This window comes from Strigops habroptila, chromosome 2, assembly GCF_004027225.2.
Source record: "Strigops habroptila isolate Jane chromosome 2, bStrHab1.2.pri, whole genome shotgun sequence".
NCBI lineage: Eukaryota > Metazoa > Chordata > Aves > Psittaciformes > Psittacidae > Strigops > Strigops habroptila.
Genome location: NC_044278.2, coordinates 2,078,131 through 2,098,091, shown reverse-complemented (window position 1 = coordinate 2,098,091; position 19,961 = coordinate 2,078,131). Strand labels below are relative to the sequence as shown.

Below are 19,961 nucleotides of genomic sequence, written 5' to 3'. Positions count from 1 at the left end.
ATACATTGATAGATGTTCTGTTTTTCCCAGTGAAGATTCTATCTCGTTGTAAGGCACACAAATGATATAGACTGGAACGTAAAATCATTGTAGGAAGAGTGACAATATGCAATCATATACATTGTTTATATACACATACATGTACATGGTTTATATTAATAGTTACATGCTTTGCTACTATTGTAGTGTTAAGCATCTTAAACTTGACTGGCATTAGTGAACTGGTCTTAAGAGTTAGGTGTAGCGTTAAGGAGGAGGTTCACGGGGGGTATTTTGTGCCAAAGGCATGAAGTGAAATTAAATTTTAAACATTTATGGGGAAAAGAGGCAAAGCTGTATATAAAATAGATGGTAGCAGGAGAAGAAGAATTTAAAATGTCAAGAGAAAAGAGGAGGCAAAAAGTAGAAAGTTAAGAAATGATATGAAAAAAAAAAGGTGCATGAAACACAAGAACGTGGCAGAGGGATTGCAGAGTGGATGAGTGTATGAAATTGTCCAATTTCCAAGATACTTATGGGCTGATGTGCCATTGTCAGAGAGAGAAGCTTTTGTAGATGTTCATGTGTCTAATAATAATCTGCATCTTTAGATGCATGAGTGCTTACAAAAATGACCCATATCCATTTAGAATCCTAAATGGATTCAAGGATCTTTGGTTTTTAGGCTGCTTCATGCTTTTGGAATTTTTACCCATTGTGATGAAACCTAAATGGAGATAAAACGAAAAACCTGCATTTAGAATAGGGTGAAAGGGATTGGTTGATACCACGTAATGGAGCTTGAGAATAAATGAATCAAAATGAGAACCAAAAGCTTAAGTGAGCATTTAGCTGTGCAGGCAAGAAGGAAGAAAATTATCTTTAATGTGTAGAAGAAGCAGCAGAAAGATTTATTTACGATCTGGATTAGGAAGACCTAGGGAAAGGTGAAACAAAAATGACTGGGGTGATGCTGGTGGTGCAGTGCTTGTGTGGGAAGATGAAGAGGTCAAATTTGGCCATGCTAAGCTGACAGCATACCAGCTAGGTGAGGTATCAGTGAGATAGCTGAGGTATCAGCTATCAGAGGTAGGTAGAAAAAGAAAGGTCAGGAGTGGAGAGGTTAATCTATGATTTGTTAATTACGCTGCTTATATATTCTGTTTAGTAAATAGTTTTATTAAGTCTGTATCAGAATCTCAAAAAAAAAAAAAAAGAACCCAATCCAAAGCCACTGGCGGTGACTGGATATTTTTAATAAATGGTGCATTTATTTCAGGTTTTATGATTTGAAGATAGATCTGCTAACAGAAGTACTTTTCATATAGTCTATTATTATAACACTGGATTTGATTTATGTTTGAATGGAGACAGTGATCCATTAAAATAAATTACCTGAATGTTTGCCCAGCAGGTCAGATTGACTTTCATATGTGAAATTTAGATTTTTAGACTTGCAGTTAGACTGACAGGTCGCACTAAATGAAAGAGCAGTGAAATTATATTGTGTCATTCCTACACTGTTTTCTTACTTGCCTTCTAGTACTGTATTCTTAATCTGTTGTGTCACATGGAGCATACAAATTGGTTTATTCCATTTCAGATGTTCAGAGAAGACATATATTTTCTATATGATATATTCTACATTATGAAAAACTAAAACAGATGCTTTGCCAAGTACAGAGTAAACAAACTGTTTAAAGAATGTGATGATTTAGTTGGCTTAATTTATATGTAAATGTGAGCAATGCTATTTTAGATTATTGCAGCAAATTGCTAAAAGAGGAGTCTCATAAATATCAGCTTTTGAAGATTGGAGTCTGAATATTTAAACAAGAAAAGGGTTTTTTTCCAGGTAAATTTGATTTTTTGAATGCCATTTGAAAAACAGGTGGTTTTATGTCTTACCTGGGACTGTTGTTTTTCAAGCTCCTTTTCAGGATCTCTGGATTTTCTGTTTTTTCACTGTAATCAAACCTGCTGCAATTTATTCGTGCGCTATATTTTTATTTGTCTTAGTTTTCTTGGCCTGCAGTGGTAGAGTAGCATCTACTGCTTTGAAGAATGCTGTCACCTTGTCAGTCATGGATTATTTTGTATTTTGTTATGTTTTATCTGTAAGAGTTATTTTTAAGCTGATTTTACTGGGGGAGGGGAGTAGAGAGTTGTTTCCTATAAGCATTCCTAAGGGTAAATTTTTTTCCCAGTGTACTGATGAAGGTACTGTCTTCCAGAACATACATTAGAGTGAATCCCAGTGTGTATCTTTGTTGGTCCTTAGCATGCTCTTTCTCCCTGACTTCAATTTAACTTTCTTGTTTCATCAAAGGCAATTTCAGACAAGAACTTTGAATGTCAGGAGAGGTAGTATTTGGTTTATGAAAATGAGATTTTGATTTGTCATCTGCTGGCACTTCAGTTCATGGCTCTTGAGCTGTTTGAGTGTTTTGCATAAGCAGAGTCTTTGTGGAACTAGGAGACACCTTGAGGAACTGAGAAATGGTTTCTTATGGCAGCATCGCCTTGGCCCAAAGGAAAAAAACAGAGTTATTGTAATTTTTACACATTTACTTGGAAGGAACTGTTTAAAAAAAAAAAGGTATAAACTATTATGCAAAGGCCAGGGTAGCTGTTGACTTTGTGCTTATGAAATAGATCATCTCATGGTAATGACTTTAGTAAAGACTCAGTCAGCAAAGTTTGACCGAGTGTTAGGAAGCTGGTACTGTGAAAGATATTAGTAAAAGCATGCACACAGAATGAGATAAAAGAAATGGGAAGAATACCAGGGAATAATTAGATTTTTTCCCCCAGATACCAAAATTCTTTAATTGCTTTGTGGTTATGCAAAAGAAGCTTTGTTGGTATTAATTATTGATTTATTATGATAATATATTTTTAGAGGTTTCAATTCTAGTGTTTGCTGGGCAAAATACAGTCTTACACTATAAGCACATACATGTATGCCAGTGCAGACTCATTTCCCTGGGAAAATATTTTTAGCTGTTGTCTTTTTCTAGTTAAAAAGTTTAGGGATATTTTTTATTCTGGAGAGCATGCTCTTTGTGATACTCAACAAATTTACTTTTTGTCTGCCAATACATCCTGGAGATCTCGAAGGTAGATTGAAAACAAATTAAGTATTCATTTTTCAGGAAATTAATGGAAAGTGTGTTGTGATGTAGGTTGGTGCAGATGAGAGCAAGGATTTAAAATAAACTTCCCTCTCACTAGCAAGAAAAGAACTGGAGAAGAGTAGCTCTGAATCAGTTTAATGTGTGCAAGGCATGTTATGAACTTCTTCACTAATACTGATTAGTTCATCTAACTATATAAATCATATGCTCAAAGTGTGAGTAAATTTACATTGTGCTGTATGACCATTTAATCTGCTGCTTTCTTCACACTGGTTGCTGCATTAGAGTGCTGCAAAGAACCCATTTATGTGGATACAGGTCTTCAGATTTATCTGAAAGGAGGGGAAAGAGTGAGACAGAAAGGCAAGATAATAGAAATAAAAGAACAAAATTATTACTTTAAAAAGAGTAATTGGGGTAAAAGTATCTTGAATCAGGTTTTATTTGTTTTTTCACAGTATCCTCGTTTGACAAAGTGAAGTTAATGTTGCCTTTTTTTGAGTCCTAGAAAAGCAATATTGCCTTCCAAAAGTGCCAGTCGCACCACTGAGCCCATGCATAATTCTCTCTAACATCTAATTAACATTCTTGATTTCAGTTTCCAGTTCAGAGAGAAAGTATATGATTGTTTCCTTGCTCCACTGGTATCTTATTTCTGATAGCATGGGGCTTGTTAGAAAATGAATGCCACTTTATTTCAGGTATTTTCGAAGTGACAGCTGCTTCAATGGAAGAAAATAAAATCTTTCTCTGAAGTCAAAGACAGAAATGTTTCTCTTGAATTACTCTTAGCCTTTTTAAAATTACACTGTCACAATGCCTGTGAGGTAGTCACGCCTCTAAAAGTCCCAGACTGAGAGCACTGTTTAAATGAAATATGCAGAAATACAGCTGATTATTAAGTCATGAATACACAATTCTGTGGATTCAGCTTTTTTTTTTTTTAATACCCCTGCCTAATTATTCATCCATTACAAGTTAGTTTGGTCATTATGGTTTACTGCTAGGAAATCAGTTGTCCACATCTATAAATTTCCAATTGTCTGTTTCTGTCCAGCTCAGGAGTATTTACGCTTCAGTCTCTGAAGGTTTAGGACCTAGCAGTTTAGCTATTTGGTCCACGTTTTTGAATTCCTGCTGATGTGATGGAATTCAGTGATTTAAGATGTTTTATTTTCTTGCCCATCTAAGAGTGATTATACAGCAGTTCCTCTATTAGGAAAGGTCATACCAGTTATGTCAGGCACATCCATAACTTTTAAAATATATTTATAGCTGGTGCCTGTTGTAGTTACAGGGAACGTGATACATGTGTGAGCATCTGATTGTGCATCTGACAGACACAAAATGCATGAGGGCCCATGCTAGAAACTGGGAACCTGTCAAAGTACTAGCCAGTTAGACTGAACTTTTAGTATATTAAATATTTTGACAAAATGATAATCCTTTTTTCTGAGCTGAATGTTTTCTCTCAGGAAAGTTCATTGCATTGATAAGACAAAATATGAACGTAAATATTGTCAGGCTTTGGTTTACTGCAGCTAAAACTCTGGAATTTGTTATTGAGAGACATGGGGAGTTTATGTTTGCTCTTGCATGTAAATGTTATTTCAAGTTTTGCGTCAGAACTTCTAAGTTTGAATAGCCTTTCTGAGATATAAACCCTTCATTCCCTTTTCCATATCTGTTGTGCTTTCATGGTCAGGAGATTTTTTAGGAGCTTTATCCTTCTAATTTGTTTTTCTACAATAATACTTAGAAGCAAAACGCAAAACACTCTCTTGTTTACTGTACTTCATATACTAATAGATACTAACAGCGTTTCTGTTCCTGATAGATGGGATTAATGGTCTGCGAGCATCATCACAGGGAATACTCAGTCAATCAGTTTGAGTTCTCGGCTACTGATTGCTCTATAACAGAAAAATTCAGATATTAAATTACATTCCAGAACTGGTGAGATGATTAAAAATATGCTGTAAGGGATTTTCTTAAAAGGAAAAACCAAGGAGGAAATAGGGGAGAAAAAATGGGGACAATATTCTTTTTAGGAATGATCTGAATTTTCAAATGAATGCTTAGATTATGAGGGAAACTTCTTTTGCATATCCTGCTCTTAATAAAATTTAGTGCCGTTTTTAAATATATTTTGTCTGAGACTTCAATTAGAAAGATTAAAAATGAGATTTCGGGTCTTGCCTCAGATTCTCTCTCCCCAGTCTCAGGAGCTGTAGAAATGCAATTACTTTAAATCTTTGTTTTTCTCTTGGTGCTGGACTCCTGGTTTAAAAGCCAATGGGAGCAAAACTGTCAATGAGATGGCAAAGTCTTTAAGCATGAAACATAGCAGAAAGCTACTAGCTGTGGTCCCAGAAAGGCTAAGAGGCAATAGTGCTCCTCACAGTGAGAGGCTCTTAATGTCTGCTGGGATGTGGAAAAGACAGGGCTTTCCAGAGGGGCAGCCAGCCCCCAGCATCCCCCTGCAATGTCAGCTCAGCTGCTTGCTGCCCCACATTGCAGCTAAATGTCACAGCGTCATCCAGGAAAGCAGAGGAAAGAGTTGCTATTAACAACCATAACGACCTTATCAGATCAGTCCCATTTTCAAAGGGATTCGGCTACCCTTCCAGTGTCTTCATGAAAGCTGGCATCTTCTTCCTTTCCCCCAAGGAGTTTGCATTTCACACAAGTCTATTTAAGCAAGAAGAGGACAAGGTTGAAAGTCCTTATGTTGTTTAAGCTGCTTCTTTACTGGTGACCCCAGAAGGATGAATGTTGAATATTCTTTGAATCAACTTTGAAGTTGAATATTCTTTGAATCCTGATGTAAATTTCTGTCTCTGAGAAGGCTCATTGGTGGGGTAGGATCTGCAAATCTTTTCTAATTGCTCTTGTTCTAACTAAAGGCAAAACCCAGGCTATTTTTCTTTCCCTCAAAGTTAAATCTCAAGAGAAAAAGTATTTTGGCAAGCCATTTGCCTCCAGAGGCTGCAGTCCACGGTCTCCAAATGCTTATTTTTTCATAGTTTTGCAATGGAAAGCATCCAGTTTGCTTTGTGCACTGCGATTTTGCCTGGTACTCCCTTTCTTCATTTCAGAGTTTTAAATTTATGAGGGGGCATTTACTGCCTCTGTCTGTCATGACAAATAGAACCCTAAGAAGCTTGGAGACAGGACAAACACAAAGCTTTCACCATGCACTGAAGTGGAGCCTGGACTTTCCTTAGCATTAAGTAACTAGCACTTGGGCCTCTTTCTGCTAAATTGTAACTAGGGAGAGAGTTTATCTGAGAATTTTATTTCTAGATTTTTTAATTTTAAACACACTTTCACAACACTGGTTATGCCAAAGCTGTGATCTGAGGTCAAATCTTAACTTTCAGACAAGCAAAACCCCAGGACTTTTTCCTGCCTGCCCCACTGAGCATGGGCACTTGACTGCTGGAAACTAAATGCTAGCAGAGTGTCAGCTCTTCTCAGACAGCTTTAACTCATGTTTATGCGCAAGGTGCATAATGATGAATGCAGAAATGCTGTCACTAGCTGAGAATCTGAAAGGAACAGGGTTTAAAACTGTCCTTCTGTTCTTGACTGTGTGATCACTACTGTTCCATGCCATACTAAAGGCAGCCAGCTTAGTTTAAATCTTTTTCCCCACACTGCAGACTCAACAGCCATCAACTAGCTTCTCTGATATTTATATGTAACATTTTTGTGCCCTTATTTTTAAATTATATGAGTGGGATTTACAGAAGTGCATAGATCCATCCCTATTTTGTTGCATTTGCAAAATTCCAATCAATTTATTCCGGTCTGGGAACAGAGCTAGGTCAGAAATGTGTACTTTTGAGATTACTACCCTGGATCTGTTGTGTTTTTCACAAAGCAAACACGTATTTCATAAAGCTTGAGGAATATATAACTTGGTCAATTTAATATTGTTGAAGCATTATCAGTAATCTTCTGTTTCCCATCTGTGATTCTGATCTCTGCATTATTATGTTGATATTTCACGCTCTCCACTCCATTAACATTTAGGATATGTAGTAGGGGCCAACACTTCCCCAAACACAAGGAATTACGGGATTAGCTTTTGCAATGTACAATTTAAAAAGATTCACTGAAATCTGAGGTGCTATACATACCTGTGGGCTTTTTTAATTTCTGAAGATAAACTCACAATTGAACCTACCCTGTATTTTTAGAAAAGATTGATGGATTACCATTTTCATTTTCCAAAAAGGGTGAAAAAGTTCTTGAGCATTGGTGACAATTTATGAATTCTTTCTAGTTTGACAGTTAAGGCTATAATTGTTTGAACTCATATGCTTTTTAAGCTGGCAACACGATTGCAATAGAAATGAACGTAAAGCCAATTTCTTATTATACAGCATTATATATCAACAGAGACAAGGTTAGGCTGAGTCGAGTACAAATGCTTTCCGGAAAAATGAGTGATTTTAAAGACTCAAGTATTTACCATTGTGGATTTTGGAATGTAATTGTTCTGCAGTATACAGTCCTGTTTTATTTGAAAATATTTTAATTCTCTGGTTAAATATTGATTCTGTTTACTCTTTGAACATTTTATGCATATTTTGTTCTCTCTGGGGACTTCCTATGCATTTTATCAGCTGAATAAATGAAGCAATTCACAAACCAACTACCTCTTGCTCTTGATGGCTTTAGGGGACCTTGTCATTCCCTGTAGCCTTTTCTCAGGCCCAGCTGTGTGGCTCTGAAATCACTTGGCTGGTAATTAGGTATTTATCAGATTGTTTCTGAAAAGGGATGAGACAGTTATCTGACACAATTATCTTTGAAAATTGAATCCCTCTTTTCTGGTACTGCTGAGGACATTCAAAGATACGGTGACTGTTTAAAGCTAAATGCTTTTGAAGAAGTCTTGCTTTTTTTTTTTTTAGATCAGGTATAACAGAGGAATCAAAATGCAGTCAAAGGAATATTTTGTTTGGTTTTGTTTTTTTTAACCTTTCAGGCACTGTGTTTTCTTTCAAACAAATGTCGTTTCTTTTCATTGTGACTCTGGCAGTACTTTTGACAACAACCACTTCTTCAAATATTCACCACTTAAAAGTGTTTGAATATGGACAGTATTATGAATCAAGAAATTATGAATCACATCAAGGCATTAGGTATTTTTTTTTGCCTCTTCAATAAGTGATGACTATGTAGTTTTACAAAAGCAATTTGGAAACATGGTATTTTGTATTGGGAAATTTGCAACTGATACAGTACCTAGGTTTTTTCCAAACACTCCCTTGAAAGTCTTGGTAGTTGAGACATGAGTTGTTGATTTAATATGCCAAAGGGCAAAAAAAGGTAATGCATCAGTAATATAAGAAATTTCTTGCTTTATTTAGATCATTCCTTAGTTGTAGTTTCAAAAAGCACATTTAAACAAGCTCTTTGGATTTGTCTACTGGCAGACACAGAGCTCATTCCAGTGTTACTGAATTTGTCATAACTTTAGAGTGCAAGCATATTCTGATTATTTTGAGGAGATAGCATTAATTTTAACAAGTTCAAGCCTCTTTGAAGGAACCTGTTTAAGTTTGAACAGAAGATACTTTATTCTTGCATCAGATGTCCAAAAGGAGTTTATAGAAATGAAAGATGGAAGTATCTGCTGTAATAGGAGTACCACTTTATTTCTTCCTGACATTCATAAGTAGAAGTATTCTTAAAGGGAACTTCCCTTTTTCCTTTTGCTTACTTTTTTCTTACTGTTCTCCAGACTTGAGAAAAGACAAGAAAATGATTTTCTATCATGCATGATGTTCTTTTCAGAGTAGGTATAGACTAGATTTGATGCTCAGCAGTTGCGTAATTTGGGTTCAGAATCATGATGAGCACTTGTTTCCTGGTTGTTGAATTGAAGTCAGAAAAAGAAAATCTCACTAAAACAGGGGAAAACATTTAAAAGATTGCAACCTTGTAGATAATCCATGAATTCTGCTTGTAATCTTCATGCTCATGCAAACTCTTTGCTGACACCCTGCTTCAGTCCGTGCTTCACCCAGCTGCAGCTACTAACCAAGAATTGTTATTTTTTCGTTCCCCTCCCTGCTTTATACCTAGTTTTGTATATGGTGCCACCTTCCAAATCCCACTCTGAATTCAGTTATTTTTCCCATAGGGTTTTCTGTGGTGCTGTTACTACAGGATTTGCTTCACATTTGTTTGCTTAGCTTTATTGTGAAATAGTCGCTTGTTATGTAAATGGGAGCCCCAGGTTGATTAAAGCAGATATGATATATATATAAAAAAAACATGAAATAGCATTTAAAAAACAAAACAAAACAAACATTCAAAAGTTCTGTAGTTTAGAGTTGCGTGGAGTGAAACAGTCAAAGCTCCTGGAGACAAGCTCTGCTTCTTTGGCAGGCTTCTTCATAGAGAAATTTGGTGTTCTATGAGGGAAAATTATGCCAGGCAGCCTGGCTACAATTGGGAAGAACAACCGAAAGTGTTGCTTACCTCTAGGTTTGAAGCACAAGTAAATTTTAGTAGATTAGACATGTCTCTAAAGCTCCATTGCCTCTTCTTCTCACACAAGTGCTCATGCATGTGCCAATATACAGAGTATCCTGCACTTGTAAAGCTTTTAGCTAAGACCTGAAGATCTTCTCTTCTTATTCTCTTATATAGCTTCTTGAGAGTGATGATACAAATATCTTTACTTCTCCCCTCTCTTCTCACAGCTTTTAGCTAGATCAGCAGTTTCAACACAAAAGCTTAATTAACAGAATGATATCACCTGGATCTGAGGAAAGTTTTGTCCAATAAATTCACCAGTGACTGTTGCCAATTACCTTTGGCCTCTGATTGCACCCATGAGAGTGACTGAATATAAAATAGAGAACAAAACCTGCAATACTGCGGGTCTATGCAAAATAATAGTTTGCAAGTTAGAACTGATTTTTGCATTCCAGGGGAATAATCAGCCTGAACACAACAAGCACTATGATGACAGGCAATGGCTTACGACACGCATAGTTAGGCGTTAGTGTGTCTGTACATTCTGTATAACTGTGGGATCATAAGGTTATTCCCCTCAAAACGCCACCACAAACCATCTTTGTTAAAGTTATCCCATATTAAAAATTTAATCTTGGTTCATATAGCCAGACACATGAAGGAACCATTAAAGATTAGCAGAAGTTCTGGTAGAGAGATTGTTTAGGAGACTGAGACTGGTGGGAGAAATGATATTTCTTTTGTCATAGGTTTGGCTCCTCACACTGAGCTTTCATGTGTAAGCAGCATAGTAGAGGGGAATTGGGGTTTAAGCTACAGCCTATGTCACATACACAGTTTGTCAAGCTGATACTGCTGTCTGCTGCAGTCTTTCAGTATGAGTGTGAATTATGCTAGGTGAACTTAGCTTTTTCATGCTTAGGCAGTAAGTGCATCATACAGAGAATCCAGTCAGTTAAAATCTAGGTAAGACTGGTTTACATATAAATTTCTCCCTTGCCAGTTTAGAAATGTAAATTGAGCACATTCAATCCATTACTACTATTATCACTAATTAAACCCATCGCTTAAAATAAGTAAGGTATAAATCTTGCATCATAATTATTAAAACTGGCCTAACAATTGGTTCTAAAAAAGCAAATATTTTGGAATACTAAGATTAAATAAGGTGAGCTTCACGAATGTCTGCATGAATTGCCACTGAAAAGATCACAGTCCAGATGTTTAGATGCTCTGTACTGATAACTACTCTAGTTTAAATAGACTTATATATTTTTTTCTTTTTTTAGCTTCTTTGATCATAGTAGAGTTGATTTACTTTACAACAGAAAAGGAGATGGCCAGACTTTTTTCCCCTAGTTCATCAACCCTCTGTCATTCTTGCTCCTAAATGGAAACAGTTGAGAAAATGTATGGCAGTGCTTCCTTCTCATCCTCCTGAAACTCCAGATAAATTTAGTTTAACAAAGACAGGATGTTTAAAATAGTAAAGGGAAGTTCTTAATTTCAATGATTGTATAACTTTACTGATGATAATGCCCAGGAGGAGTAAGTTCAGAAGTAGTGTCAGTCTAAACAGAGATGACCAGATAACTGGGTGTCTGACTAATAGACATTAGGACTTTCTAACTAAGGGATTGAAAGTATGGGAAGGTCCATCCAATATCAGCAGACCTAACAATGCCATGACAAGCTTTAAAAATTTTTTGTGTTCAAAATGAGTTAACATTGCTTCAAAAGGCAGATTCTCTATTTTTATTCCTTTCAGTAAAGTTTTGCCAGTACACTCCAAAACAGCCTTTGGGTACACAGCAAATCAAAATTCTGTCTCATCCTGTATGCAAACAATCTTTTTTAGCATAATATTAACCAAAATGCATAGATTTTATAAAGGGAAGTTATTTTTACAAATTAGAATCTTAATTACCTGACCTTTGTGTCTTTTTTTCTATTGAACACACTGTCAAAATCTCAAAAATAAGGCAGGGGTATGGATTTAAGGAAAACTAGCATTGGTTTTGGCCTAGTATCAGTGTCGTTTCTTCTGCTGCAGAATGCTGCAGTGGCAATAGTGATAAATAGCTCTACACTTAGGAGATGGAAGAAAATAATTGATTAGACTCTTTCCCTGCATTTACCACAGTGCTTCTTTCCCTTCTGGGTTTGTGCAGTTTAATTTGCCATTGATTCTTTAATGATTATAATGTCATAGAGGAGTCAGCGTTTATCTTCATTGTGCGCTCTGGACAGTGCATTGGAACTGAATCTTTTCTTGCACATTCTGGTGTAGATCTGCATTCATTTGATATGGAGTTAAGTGAGGTTTCAGTCCAGTTGAAGTTTATATACGGTGAGTGCATCCTACTTCTGTCACTAGCAACATCTAATTAGTTCCAGTCCTTAATCTACTGTATGAGTTGATGAATTTCAGACACTGAAAGACTAATTGCAGAGAAGGAGCAAAGAGAGAAACGTTTAGTTGAGTTGTTATAGTAAAAAAGTTAAATGTTATGGCATGGAGAAATTTGTATATGAATAGTTCTAAATACCTGTGGCAGATACTTCATGGGCTTTTACTGTGTACTAAGGGAAGCAGTGTTTTACATTGACAGCTGAATCCCTTTGGTTGCGATATATTTCTGTGGGTGTCTTCCACTATAGTGCAGTACTTGAATTGTGGGACTGTGGCAGTAGGCTATGATAAGAAAGATCTTATTTGTCTTCTGCTGAACTTCTGAAAACCATTTTCAATTCTGGTGACATCTTTTTCTACTTTATCTTTCCTTTGATAAGGCTACTATTTCAGAAGAAAGCACTAAACTCCAAATATAGAGCATTAGCCTCCTTTTCCGGATTGTTTTCAAGGTATACCTACAAGAATTGTTTTTAAACTGGAGACTAAAAAGCTTTCTTTTCATGTTAAAATTATTTGACTTCATTAAAGCCATCCTGACTGAAATTTTCTGTAAGAATAATGTGTTTAATCACACTGAAATAATTTCGGGTTTTAGAATTACATATTGTATTTCAAACATAAACCACAAGCAGAATTAAAGGGCAGAAAGATTGTAACAAACAAGCCAGGCAGGCACAGTCTGAGGATTCTGCGGAGCTCTCTCACAAACAAAGGTATTAAAAGAAGTCATAGTCTACTGATTTACGTAAATGAGAGAGGTATGGAAAAAACTTTTGATTCAGGCGTTAATGTCTTAATATATAGGACAAGTGCCATAAAATATGTTTCTGGGATCTCCCTCACCAGCTTTACTGTTGTGGTGGGTTAACCTTGGCTAAAGAGCAGAATTTATTGCTGACTAAAATCAAGTTGGATGGTAAGAAAGACAAAAAATAAAACACCCCCAGCCCCACATTTTTCCTGGTTGAGCCTTCACCCCTTTATCACCAACTACCTCTGCTCCCCTCAGCCTCCTTTTCCCTGGAGTGGTGCAGGGGGATGGAGGATGGGAAGTTGAGGTCAGTTCATAACAGCTCTTCTCTGCCTCTCCTTCCTCCTCACACTTTTCCCCTGCTCCAGTGTGGTTACTTCTCATGGGCTGCAGTCCTTCAGGAATAAATCTGCGCCTACACGGGCCCTCCATGGGCTGCAGCTTCCTTCAGGGCATGTTCACCTGCTCCAGCATGTGGACCTCCATGGGCTGCAGGGAAATTTACGTTACTTTTTGTTTTGCAAACCAAATTCAATGGGCTGCCTCGTCAGCTTTGTGTTAGAAACAACATTCAATCTCGTATTTGAAGGCAGAAAGTAAAGATTAAGAAACTATAGGATTCTGAAGCCAAATAGGTTTTCAAAGCCAGGTTGTATTACTGCACAGAGAAAGAGATTGATATTTGAAAGGCCTGAAGTTGCTAATCCTCATTTCAATCTTGGAGTCATATCATGAATAGCATTTAGATCAACATGTAACACCTTGGCCATTAATTGCTATTAACTTTGCCATTAAGAGCTGTCAAGTTGTTTGCAACAGAAGAGCAGTCATACAAGTGATAAGGAAAATTAAGGAATGGGAATGGAAGGAACTGTTTTTCTGTGTGCAGTGCAGATGAGGCGAGAAAAATGAACAAAAAGTATTTTGAATGACTGTGTTGGTCCTGGCATGATGACAGGTACCTGCCAAAGCTACTCATCACATGGTGTCTCTGCCACTCCTTCCTCTTCAGGGGAGAACTCATCACACTCTTCTCCTGGTCCAGCATGGGGTCCCTCTCATAGTAGACAGTCCTCCATGAACTTCTCCAATGCAGGTCTTTCTCACAGGCTGCAGTTCTTCAGGAACTGTTCCAGCATGGGTCCCTTCCATGGGGTGCATCCTTCAGGAACAGGCTGCTCCAGTGTGGGTCCCCCACAGGATCACAAGTCCTGCAGCAAACCTACTCCAGCCTGGGCTTCTCTCTCCATGGGGCCACAGGTCCTGCCAGGAGCCTGATCCAGCATGCACTTCCCGTGGGGTCACAGCATCCTTTGAGCATCCCCCTGCTCCACATGGGGTTCATCTTGGAGCCGGCTGGCATTGGCTCTGTTGGACATGAGGGGAAGTTTCTAGCAGCTTCTCACAGAAGCCACCCCTGTAGCCCCCCTTCTACCAAAACCTTGCCACACAAACCCAATACAAGGATTCAGATAATAGCAGTAGCAGGAAATGAAGTATTATTATTTCTGGTTGCTAAGACAATAGAAGTGCAGGTATAACACAAAAAGCAAATGTAAAATGCAGTATGTTTAGGTGATTGAGTCTGTTCATATTTAATTTATTTATGCATTTTTGAACACCCAAAAGTATCAGATGACACTGAATACTCCCCGTAAAAATACAACTCTTCTATCTGCAGTCATTAAATATATATTAGGTTTATAGCTGAAAATGCTCTGTCTCAGCAGATTGAAGAAGCAACTGATAGCACTGTAGGTTTTTTCACTGATACAATTCTGTCTTCTGGCTTTAGGTGATACAGGAGTTGTAATCCAAACTGTTTATCTCCAAGTATATATTCTTAACTACAAGGGGAATGAGTACAAGGAGAGAGAAATGAGACGCGCAGTTGTAATATTATCAAGGTCTCACATAGATATTTGTTGTTGAAGTAGAGCTTCATGCATCAGCCTGCTTCACATTTACAGTTGTGTTCAGCGATCTCTAATTGTTGGTTAGGGTCAGGCAATTGTGTGTATCTAATAACTCGAAAGACACTTAAAATAGCATGTCTTTTGTCATCAAGAACTTGACATGAACCCCAGATACTATGCAATATATTGGACATTGCAGTCACATGTGTTTTGGTGTGTATTCAGGAAAAGGCCCTTAAAAAAATAAAAGGGGGTGTGTGTGGCAAAAACACACCCCTCAACCCCACAAAAAAACCCCCAAACCATAATAGTAAGCCCAATTATTTACAGATTGTGTATTTAATGAAAGAGATTATCTAGAAAAAAAAATCTTAATGTTTTTAAAAACCTATGATCATCTGAAAAATATTACCGTGTATTTTTTAGAAAGCTTTAGGGGAAAGGCATTTTGAATAGGTTCATGGGCTGTAAACAAGGCCTGAGGAGTTCTGGCTTAGTCCTTACCAAGCACTAATGTATCTGGAGTGTAAGAAACCTGTAGAATGAGCAGAGGTTATTTTTCAGCAGTGGTAGTGTTGTGAATACTTTTCAACCTACAATTGTGGTGGTCAGAAAAATGAGTCTAAAAGATATATTTTGATTCAAAAGATTTTCTTCATTTTCCTGCTAGTCAGATGAAAATTTTCTGCCTTTAAAAACACCAAAATTCACCAGAAAGTTACTTTGACTGTTCAAATTATTACTGGGTAAAATTATCCTTAATCCTCATTCAGCAAAACACTCTGTCATAGGAAGACTACTGTAAAATTTTAACTCTGCTTGTATAGAAAACTGAATAGCACTGGAGTGTTTTCAACTTGGACAAGTGTTTAAGTAGATCCTTGAACTCAGATGGATTAAACCTACACTGAATTATCTTGCTGAGATCAGCAATTTCTTTAATAACTTGACCAAACAACATGCAGCACTTAAATATACATGTGCACTATGGGGCTACTCACGCCTATTTAAAACATCTGTTTTGGGGTTATCTGCTCTGCAAGAATAGTTAATATTCTGGTTGTAGGTTACAACTTCCTGGTTGTTAGAAAATTTAACATTATGTCCCATCCCTGGCAGTGTTCAAGGCCAGGTTGGACGGGGCGTTGAGCAACCTGCTTTACTGGAACATGTCCCTGCCCATGGCAGGGGGCTGGAACTAGATGATAATTAAAGTCCCTTCCAACCCAAGCCATTCTATGATTATTTTAATAGCTAAAACTGTATTGAAACCAGTATACTTCATAGAGTTATACTAGGCAAAAATATTTGGAAGTACCTTAAATTTATCATTAATTTGTCTGTTCTTATTTCCATTGTCTGTTGTAGGTAACATTTACATTAGCACTGCTGAGCTGGTGTAATGCAAGGAAGGACACATCATGAAATGGAAACACTACCCTTTTTTGATCATAGTAGCTGTATTCAGCCTTTCCAGATGCCATCAGTTACTGGGTCAGCTTATTCCAGGTAGGTACCTTTTATTTAAACATAAATGTTCATGATTTTATGAATAATTTTTATGCTGTCTGTGTGAATATGTGCATGTATATACCTGAAGTTCTCTCTCTACATATCAGTGCGTGTGTGTGTACTTAAGAAATGTATGAGCATATCTGCATATTTAAAACACAGAATTTAATAAGTACTGTATCGTCTGTGCTGCAGTAAGTTGGAGTTTTTTTCAATTGCACAAGAAAATATAGAAAAAGAGTGGCCTGAAAGTACAAGAAGGTTAAGGCGGTTATTAAAGTGTTCCTTCAATTAGCACTGTTGGTGGAGGGAAGAATGCAGTATGAGTGCAGAAACAGACTTGAATATCAAAGAGAATAGGAAATCTATAGAAAGCCTTCCTGAAGAAGGAAGAAAATAGCAGCAACTGTGAAACAGCTGAAATGCAGTGTTTTCAGCGAAGTCCTAGAGGTCAGGGGTTGTCCTGGTGTTTTCATATGGCAAGTCCTTACTAGTGCAGAGGAGTAGTAAACATGTATAGAAATAGCAAGAGACTGTCAAAAGAGAAGGTGGTGGTAAAAGAGTGAACAGTCATTTTTATTGAAGTAACATACAGGAAATAAAATCTCCTTTGTTGTGTTGGGTTTTTCTAAGAATCAGTTTCTATAAAAACACCTACTGAATCATTCTGAATCATCTTCAATATTTGTTAGGAAAAACCCAAACAAACTTTGATCAGTACTGCTAATAATGTACAACTGTTCAGTAAAATGTAAGAAAATGTAGTAGACGTATAAAAAAAGAGAGTGAGATGATGGGTTTTGGTGAGTTTTTTCTGCTTTGTATCTGAATAATAACGTAGAAGACTCTACTGGCTGGATTTCTAAGTTGAATACATTGTGCATGCAGAATTTAGTGGCCATACAATTCTTCTCCATCTATCTGTGGGCAACTAGTTCAAATATAGACTGCTGAATGAAAAGAGAAGTGAAAAGTTTTTTCCTTCAAGGGTTTGTTGACCTATAATGAATGGTGGTTTAATTCCTGGTTTTGTTGGTTTCAAGTGAGTTATGTAGGAGACGCAAAAAGACTTTAGAATAAAGGAAGATGTAAGCTGAAATTATAATTTTAAAAGTTTGACCCCAGACTTCAAATATAATTTCAAAGCAATTTACCTGTCAGTAAGGCTTCTACCACTCTCTTTAAAAGGAATTCCTGCAGATCCAAATGTATTTGCATGATAGCTACCTCCATCCACTTGCATTGGTTTCAATTTAGTCCTAGTTTTGTAGACTCTACTAAAAAGGCTGTTTGCATTGTGTTATTTTTCCCATCAAATTAGTTTCAGAATAAAATCACAGGTGGCATTTTGATTTTGTCCCCGCTTTGTAATTTTCATCACAGACCTCAGACTTGAACCAAGAGATTACTATACTTGGCCAGACATCAGCATGCTCAGCCTTGCTGGCAGGGTGCCAGGAGTGTGATTATCACAAAGGATCAAATAAAGCAGAAATGTTTTTTTTTCCCTTTAAGCAGTTCATCCTATTCATTTTGCTCTTTTCATGTCTTTTCTTTACAAAGACGTGCATCATTCTTAATTTATTTATTTTAAACGCAGGGAAAGAGAGAGACCTGTGCAGAATCTCAGACTTTTTTCTCCATTTAATGATGGTGGGGGAAGAAATAATAGTTCTTTGGAATTCTGCTGTATCCATAAAAAAATACCAATAGAGCAATAGGTAGCAGCTTTTTCTGTGGATTGCTAGAAGCACTAAGCAGCTAAAACATCTGTGATCATAGTACTACTAAATTGTGTTGGTTTATTTCAATAAAAACCGGGCTTTCGAAATAAGAGATTCAATGAAATTATTTTCAGATCATGTTATTAGAAACCTTTAAAAATGAAATTTAGGGTTTCAAACTCTCCAATTGTCTTATCTAAACATTGTTCCAGCTTATTGATGACATAGCTTTATTTTTCCAATTTTATATGACAAACCATCAGGAGTGTGTTAAAGCTTACCTAACCCTCAGAACTGGAATTTTCAGCTTCAGTAAAATGTGATGAATTTTAATGGTGGTCTTATAACTTTGAAATATTTATTGTAGTTTTTGCTGAATCTTTTCATATATTCTTGTTGAGTCTCTCTCTTTTGCATATGGAGTCCACAGGGAAGTACTGTCTCCTCCTTTATTAAAATCATGGCTGAGCCTTTCATCTCATGTCATTACAGCTTACCTCTAATTCACATATAAAATACACTCGCAATTCCACTATGGCTGTCTCCTGAGGCATGAAGTATCTCTGCCTTGGCACATCTTTATTTAATCAGGGGTTGAATGTTATCTGGGAAAGATGTGATTTTTCTTTGCAATTGCTCTGCATTTTTAAAAGCTGGAAAACTTGATAGTTGATTTTAAAATGCACTGATCTAAGAAAACATGGCATTAACTAATGTTGTATTCTGTTTAGATGCACATGTTCAGCTCTATTTTTTCGGTTATGACACTGAAGTCTTTTAAAGTTCCCAGTTACTACATTATCAGAAAACCAGAAAAACTATAAATCCAGCAGAAAGCAAAAGACTAAAAATTTAAACTGACATTTTTTTTTTTTTTTTTTTTTTACACCAACAGAAGTAAGCTTTCAAGATTTAAGATTTGTGGTCTCTTAATAAAGACAGTACAAGCATTCCTCATGGATTTACTTGGGCTTGGGATCAGGTCCTTTAGCAAGGAGTATTGTGGAAGCATCTTCTATCTGAACTGGAAAAGACGCCAGATATGTGAGATCAGTCAGTCCTTGAGCTTTATGGAGATATCTGGGCAAAGAAAACTCTGTAAACCAAGGAATGACAAATTTTGAATGTTCCTGATACGTTATTAGTTGCTTTGAGGTTTTTTTTTAAACATTTTTCAGCAGATCTTAGGGAGAGGAGGATGAGGAAAAAAACCTGGTTTGAACCCAGATTTTTGAGAAATTCTGAAAGAAGCTTGTAGACCTCTATGGTCTACAAGTACTGTCTCTTGGTATTTGAGCAAAGACTGATATTGCACTGGAAAGTGATATATTTCCATTATTTTCAAGTAAAAACCAACTGCTTTTCTGATTTTTTTTTTTTTGATTTTTTGAGTCTAAAAGTGCATTGTTTCTTCAATGTGCTTACCTGATAGTCAAACTACTGAATTTGTTGCTTAAAAATGTTACTTTGGGTTTATATGTGTGATTGATCCATTTTGACAAGAAATTCTATATTCCTCTGGTTTCTCTGCAATCTGTGAAGGTAACTTGAAAACATGGTTCCTAGCACTGAAAGATCTTCATTTGTTGCTTCATAACGAAGATCAGTGTCTTGTATAATGTAATGTGTAGTCATTCTGTTTTTTTTTTTTACTTTTTAAGTGCCTGAATGAATTTTCAATCAAATACCCAAAACAAAGCTCTCAGTGATCTGAATGAGACACTGAATAGTTCAGGTGAAAAATTTAGTTTTATGGTTGTGCAGGTTTTTTGTGAGAATGTCCAAAAAAGAAATGTTCAGCCAAACCCAACCCATAGTTTAACTATGGACTGTCTTTTGGCACAGGCTTAGAGGCAAAGAGAACTGCATGCTCAAATTTCACGTAAGCCTCTGATTGTGAAGCTGTAAAGGAAACTCATTGAGCTAAGGAAATTAAGTCACCAATACTCCCTTGACACTTTTAAAAAGAGTAGGGGATATGGATTTAAATTCCTTCAACTGGGAGGTTCTTGAGGATAGTTTTCA

General features: G+C 36.7%; 1 protein-coding gene across 5 annotated transcripts in view; it reads left to right on the top strand.

The window, feature by feature from the left end:
- The window catches only part of ROBO1 (roundabout guidance receptor 1), a 709,821-nt gene that overhangs the window by 65,545 nt on the left and 624,315 nt on the right, over positions 1-19,961 (top strand). For all 5 annotated transcript variants that reach the window (XM_030471685.2, XM_030471686.2, XM_030471690.2 and 2 more), the window contains exon 2: positions 16,069-16,209. In XM_030471685.2, coding sequence (XP_030327545.1) covers positions 16,122-16,209 — 88 coding nt within the window. In that variant the 5' untranslated portion in view covers positions 16,069-16,121. The remainder of the gene's footprint in view (positions 1-16,068; positions 16,210-19,961) is intronic.